Source organism: Impatiens glandulifera, chromosome 4, assembly GCF_907164915.1.
Source record: "Impatiens glandulifera chromosome 4, dImpGla2.1, whole genome shotgun sequence".
Classification (NCBI taxonomy): domain Eukaryota; kingdom Viridiplantae; phylum Streptophyta; class Magnoliopsida; order Ericales; family Balsaminaceae; genus Impatiens; species Impatiens glandulifera.
In genome coordinates, this window is record NC_061865.1 from 54862206 (window position 1) to 54869842 (window position 7637).

A 7637-nucleotide genomic window follows, 5' to 3' on the forward strand; every position below is an offset into this window, starting at 1 on the left:
TGGTATAGTTCCTACTTGTAACAACGCAATTATCGGGAAATCTTGATGTGTGAAGTGTTCAGGAGGGACCTCTTAGCGCATTTTGGTCCCTCTAACACCCCCATGAGACAACTTATGCACCCATGACAAGATGAAGAATTAGTTCTGTATTATAATCAGCAATACATAAATATTTCCTAGAAATTGCTTAACTTTCCCATGGAGTACGTGATAGAATGTTACCTGGAAGGCCTGAACGAGAAGATTGCAGATGTTATCAAACTAGAAATCCCGAAGCCTTGCACGAAGCAATGTCGATTGCCAAAGCCCAAGAATCAATATACAGATCCCTGTGGAGCAGAGGGAAATTGTATAGTAAAACTGCCCCTTTACTACTCAAACCAGTCGGGTCAAGTACCAACCGGACTTCCTTTTCAGGCAATCCTCATACATCTTTTTCCTATGTGAATCAAGGATCGATGAAACAATTAGAACCTGCTATATTTCATGAGAAAAGGAGGAAATGCCTTTGTTACAAATGTGACCGGAAATGGGATCCAAATCACAAGTGCAAAACAAAATTATTCATGATCTCGGCTAATGACCAAGATGTCTTACCAGATATCCGCGGATTAGTTCAAGAAATGGTTGTTAACGATCCTTCAGTGTTGCAGCTCAACCCAGTGGATGAACCTGTCATTTACCTGCATGCCTTAACTAGTTCCAAAAATTTCCAAACTCTCCAGATCCGGGGCAAAATTGGGAGTCTGTCGGTGGTGATCCTTATTGATACAGACAACACTCACAACTTCATTAACATCAGGATACTAAGGAATATAGGCCACGAGGCCATGAAAACCCAAATGTTGTTGGTAAAAATGGCAGACTGTTCAACCCTATTTTGTTCCAGCGTTACAAAAACCTGAAATGGTCTATAGAATGTAAAGATTACCAAGTGAATATGAAAGTTCTTACTACGACATGTTATGATATGATGTTAGGCATAGAGTGACTAATCACTTTAGGCACTTCATCTTGTAATTTCGAAAACCTTACATTTCTTTTGAAAGGGAGGGTACAACCATTATCTTTCAAGGAATACCCCAGACACAAATCAACCTTATATAGGATTACCAGTTAGAGAAATTGTTAAGTAAGGGAAGCATGATTATTGCCATGGTACAAGAAAAAAAGAGCATGAAATCCAGTTCTTTGCACTTATCACAAAGGTCTAAGAAGAGGTTTCTGAAGATCTCTAGGAGCTGCTTGATGATTTTAGCACCCTGTTCCAGCAACCAGAAGGCTTACCACCAACAAGAGAGCACAATCATCAGATCACACTAAAAGAAGGCACCGAAGCTGTGTGCTTACACCCATATCGCTACCTAGCCCTACAGAAGTTAGAAATTGAGAACTTAATCAATGATATGCTGGATAGGGGAATAATTAGAAAGAGTCATAGTTCATTTGCTACTCTCGAGGTGTTTATTAGAAAAAATACTTATCTTGGAGGATGTATATCGACTATAGGAGGCTGAACTCATCCACCTGAACTCAACCACCATTAAAGACAAATTTCCAATTCAGGTGATAGAAGAACTGATGGAAGAGTTGTATGGATCCAAGGTTTTTCTAAATTGGATTTGAAATCTAGTTTTCACAAAATACTGATGTACATAGGAGACAACCATAAGACTGCATTCTGAACCCACAAAGGCCTGTATGAGTTCCTGGTAATGCAATTTGGCTTGACAAATGCACCTCCACCTTCCAAAGTTTGATGAATGATGTGTTGAAGCCATTTCTAAGGAAATTTGTTCTGGTTTTCTTTAATGATATTCTGGTTTACAGTCGAAATTGGAAGGAATACCTATTTCATCTGAAATATGTATTACTCACATTACAACAACATCAATTAGTTTTAAATAAAGGAAAATGCAGCCAAAACTATAGTCAAATTACATTCATGGGGCACACTTTGGACGAAAGGGGAATAACTGCAGATTCATAGAAATTGGAAGCAATTAGCGCATGGCCCATTCCACGATCAGCAAAGCAACTGAAGGGGTACTTAGGCTTAACCGGGTATTACCATATATATTCATCAAGCAATACGGTTGCATTGCTCGACCCCTTACTTCCCTGCTGAAAAAGGATAGTTTGGTTGGAACAAAGATGCATATGACGCATTTCAGTTGCTGAAGCAGATGATGACATCTCCTTTTGTTCTAGCATTGCCCAAATTTCAGATTCCATTTGTTGTAGAGACGCACGCAAGCGGAGCAGGCATTGGTGCGGTATTGATGCAGGAAGGTCGCCCAATAGCATTTATCAGCAAAGCTATTGAATCTTGGAAGCTGCCATCATCAACTTATGAAAATGAATTAATGTCCTTGACGTTTGCTCTACAAAAGTGGAGAACCTACCTCAGATATAAACCATTTGTGATAAAAACAGATCATAAAGTTCTTAAACACCTGTTAAAACAAAGAGTGCAGACTCTTGCACAAAAAAATGACTTTACAAATTGGTAGGTTATGATTTTACAGTATAGTACAATATAAAAAGGGAAAGAGAACCTGGTGGCAGATGCGTTTTCCAGGAGAAATAATAGGATTCAATGCGCAGGAATTTCGGTATACCATACAGCTGTGCAAAAACAAATAAAAAAACTTATGTAACAGATCTAAATCTAGTCAGGCTTGTTTAAGAAATAAGTTCAGAACCTAACTCTCACCCAGATTTCACTTATATCGATGACACATTGAGAAGAAAAGAAAAATTAGTAGTTGGACGAAACGATGAACTAATGACCACACTGATAGCTGCAATACATTGTGGTGCAGAAGGGGGCATTTAGGCTCACTGGTCACACAAAAGAAATTACAGCTAATATACTTTTGGTCATGAATGACTAAGGATGTGCAGAGTTTGTTCGAACCTACGAGACATGTCAAAAGAATAAGTCAGACAATATGGCATATAAAGGCAGGTTACAGTGATTAACAATCACAAATCGATATTGGGAATCAATTTCTATTGATTTTATAAAAAAATCTCCCAAAATCACAGGGAAAATTTGTCATTTTTGTGGTGGTAAACAAACTGTCCAAGATGACACATTTCATTAGCTTGCGACACCCATTTTCAGCCAAAACAGTCGCTGAAGCTTTTTTCAGCAACGTCTCCAAACTTTATGGGATGCTCCTATCTATAGTCAGTGATCGAGATAAGGTTTTCCTCAGCACCTTTTGGCGAGAATTTCTGAAGATACAGCAGGTGCAACAATCTATGTCCACAGCATATCATCCTCAATCAGACGGACAAACATAAATTGTAAACAAATGTTTAGACACTTACCTACGATGTATGGCTGGACAATTCCCCAAGGAATGGGTTATTGGTTGTCATTGATTGAGTGGTGGTATAACACCAACTTCCATTCAGTCATCAAAACTTTACCCTTTGAAGCTATCTATGGGTATCCTCCACCAATTCACATCCCATATGTTGTTGGGGATTCAAAAGTTGAAGAAGTGGATCTAACTCTCTCTGTACGAGAAGCAACTCTCCAATTACCGAAGTTTCACCTGCAAAGAGCACACAACCGAATGAAACAAGTGCAATGTAAGAAAAATAACAGATGTGAAATTATAGGTAGGAGCTTGGGTGCTGTTAAAACAGCAGCCATACAGACAGTTATCTGTCCGAAAATGCTTTCACAAGCTGTCTCCAAATTTTTTTGGACCATTCAAAGTGCTGGAAAGGATCAGTAATGTGGCTTACAAACGGGAGCTAGGAGCTGGTGCAAGAATACACAATATCTTTCACGTATCTCAGTTAAAGAGTTTCTAAGGCACCCCTATTGCCATTGTAGAAATCTCCCAAATCAAATCAAGAAAGATGGCAGGAAAGGCAGGATAGACCCTTATCCTTGTACATTTTCCCATTTCCTTCCATGCCTTAACAGACCAGCTGACCATTTCATCATACTCCTCGTTCTTGAGCAAATTCCAATCTTGAAGATAATAGACATTAAATTGTATCTTGAGTTGACTATTTCTTTCCTTGCTCATTACTAACTCTTATCTTTGAATCTGGAACAACATTTTTTTTAATCTGATTTCTCATTCCTGCAAGATTGGCAATCTCAGTTTTTCCCCTGTTCCATTTCCTTTCATTCTCAGTATTACTTGACTGTGCTTGCATATTATTTCCGGTAGCAGCAAAACCTTTAGCATCAATGAAACTATTTTTCCTTTTTACTCTAGTAACAACTGTAGTAATTGAATTATGCCCATTTGTTAATTTATGTACATTCCGAAGATGTCATGCAGCAAGATCCTGCAGTTTATTTCCAGTAATTGACCCCTCTCTACATCATTAACCGCAACAGTATCAGAAGCATGTCCTTCAATTGAATCTTGCTTAAATTTCCCATCACCAAGAACCTTTGCAGAGTTTAAATCAACATCTTTATTTGCACACTTCTTTCTTCCAGTATCATTCTCAACATCACTTGACTGTCCTTGGGAATTATCTCCGGTAGCAGTAGAATCTTTTCCATAAATGTGATTGTCTTTCCCTTTTACTTCTGTGGCAATTATGGTAACTGAATTATTTGGGTATCCATTAAAATCATGCTCAGCTATTGTTCCCGGTACGTTGGGAGGATTTCCCTCAGCATTGCTAGAAACTAGTCCCCCACCTGTATGTATCTTTAGTAACAGCAGTTTGCACAAATTCAACAGAAATTGTTTCTCAGTTGAAGCCTGCTGAAGTTTCCCATTAATCACAACAATCCATTCAAAATCTGCAGAGCTTAAATCTGTAGTTCCATATGCAGAGTTGTTGCTTCCAGCAATAATTTTAGAAACATTAGCAGCATACTGCAAACACATCATCATCAGAGTCAGTACCATCAGTTACTGTTACAAAATCCAGCCTAGTACCTTCTTGATCAACATCTATGTATCCTAAATCCTTCAAGCTAAACAGATCTAAGCAATCCATTGTTTTCAGCATATCAGAAACAACACCAGAACCACAACCAAATCCTGAAGAACCCTCCTTCTTCCCATCAATGCTAGCTAGAAACACGAACTGGAAAATCCTCTTTTAGCACATCATTATAGCCTAATTCCAGAATTATGTCCTTGCTAACCCGAGGATCAGAAACCAATCCCTGCATACCTCCTTTAATTTCATTGATTTTATCAGTAACACAGCCTTGGGTATTTGTATTCTAATTTTATTCAATATTCTAATTTTATTTGTATTTTTTTTCTCAATTACAGATCAAGAAGTTATGACTAGTTTAAATGAAATAACTTTCTACATGTTGGCATGGGAGATTTTTAAATGGTTGACTGCAAAATCTATATTCAAGTTGGCAATAACTTCCCAACAATGCTTGAATTTTATGAAAGACATATCATTTTGTAAACGACAAGTACAAAATATGATACTTAAGGACGATAGTGAATTTTTTATTCAAGCAAACACTGTACTGCACTTTCCCCACATTCCCGACGAGGACAGAATAAATCTTTTGTCTCTTACAGACCAACAATTAAGCTCGGTTATTCAACCACAATCTATGGAGTTTTTGAGAGATGTTCGACTGCTTGTATCGAGCGGTGGTCTTCTTTTTTGTAGAACTTCCCAAAGGAGACCCAATCATGTCGAACCTTTTGTGGTCATTAACCCGGCCACTGGAATGAAGGTTGAAGTATCTGAACCTTCTGGTTTGTCAAGAGGAGAAAAAGATAATAATTTAAAGGTTGTGTTCAGTCATCATAATAATGGCGATCCTTTTCTTATGATTATTATGATAGATATTGATGGTTGGGATGCAATATATAAGTTAATGGTATACTCCTTTGAAGAAAAGAAGTGGAGAGGGAAGAGTCAACGAGGTATTGATATTGGAGAAAGAAATTTATTCGTGGAAAATCATGTGTTCTTCGATGATTGTATTTGTTTTTTGTCGGACTTTTACGGTGGTTTCACGCGTAAGAGTGAATATTATTTCCCCTTTATATTGTGTTACAATATAGAAGAGGAAAAAACACAATATTTGAGATTACCGAGGAATGCAAATAAAGGGCGAAACCACAGTACTTGTCGAATGAAAATATTTTCATGGGACAAGTGCGAGACGACGACGATGTGTCTTGTTAAGTTTTGTAAAGGCCAATTCACAATATGGGTATGGAATAAAGAAGGTGAGAAACAAGAGTGGGTTCAGATTTTGAGGAAGACACTCTCGGATATTGGAATACTAGAGCATGTTGATGTTGTCGGTTTTACAGTAATGAATGAAAAGACGTTGGTTATTGTAATGGAAAACAAAAAGGTTTACTCTTACAATCTGGTGAGTGATGGTGTCAAACAAAAGACGGCGACTCTTATAAGCAATAACCATGGATGCAATGGATGGAATTTTATAATGTATTCCTACTCTAACACCTTGGCTCAAATTCCAAATGCTGTGCCCATTTTCTACCAAGCCTAAGTTAAGTTAAGTTAGATATTTTTTTTTATTGAATTATAGTTAGATGAAAATTGTTTTGTTGAACCCAGAGACAGACAGATACAGCAAGTTCTTGATCCATGTATAATCTTGATTTTGAACAATAGTGCTAGTATACATTTATCAAGTTAAAACTTTTGAGTTAGGGTTGCACCTGAATGTCTCATATATAAACACTTTTTTATTATCGTTATTGTTCTTGGATTTTTTTATTTTTATTTCTTTTTGTTAATTATAAATTATCCAATCTCATAAAAGGAATTAAAAAAAAAAAATCAAATATAAGTTTGAATATTGATAATAACTTTCTCCCTTTTCCAAAAATCTTCTTTTAACATTATCTTTAATCATCATACTAATTCCTTAGATCTAACTGTAAAATATTATTAGTGATCATAAAGTACATAATATTTAAATATTGATAATCAATGATTAAGATGATAAAATACTTAACCATCGATAGTTAAATATTGATATTGTATGAAAAATACAATTGTCTTAAAATTATGAAATCAAACTCCCCAATTAAAGAATACAACTATTTCAAGATTATTAATGAAACAAAATTCAACAATAGATAAAATACAGTTCTGATTTAGTAATTCATATTGAAAATTACAACTATTTCAAGATTATTAGTAAAACCAAATTTTCTAACACCAACCAAAAAAAATGATATGATATGAATGAATCAAGATTATTAGTAAAACCAAACTCCCCAACCAACATTTTGAAAACTCACCAAGATATACAAGAACAGAGACAACAACTAGGTTCAACAAATGACTAATATAAAAATTCTCTATGTAACAGATGAAATCACAAGTTGTTCCACATATTGAGCTAAAAATGATAAAACTAAATACCATAAAAAAGACTTTGTTCAATTAGATCCAAAACTAAATATCTGCATAATTAGGGATGGAAATGGAGCGATTCGGGAGGGGAATGCATTTAGCATCCCTGCCCCATTTTTATTTCAGGGATTTTTTTAATACCATCCCTGCCCCGTTCGGGTTTGTTCGGTTTCGGAGAATCCCTGTAGGGTACCGTTAATAAAATATATTTTAAAAATAATAAAATTATACAATAAAATAATTATATAAGCAAATTTTTAATATAA

General features: G+C 36.0%; 1 protein-coding gene across 1 annotated transcript; it reads left to right on the forward strand.

Annotated features, from left to right (window-relative positions):
• The first annotated feature begins 5578 nt into the window (after positions 1 to 5578).
• Positions 5579 to 6496, forward strand: LOC124935423. The gene has a single exon (XM_047475857.1). It carries the CDS (start codon positions 5579 to 5581, stop codon positions 6494 to 6496), a length of 918 nt encoding a protein of 305 aa, XP_047331813.1.
• Positions 6497 to 7637: the final 1141 nt, after the last annotated feature.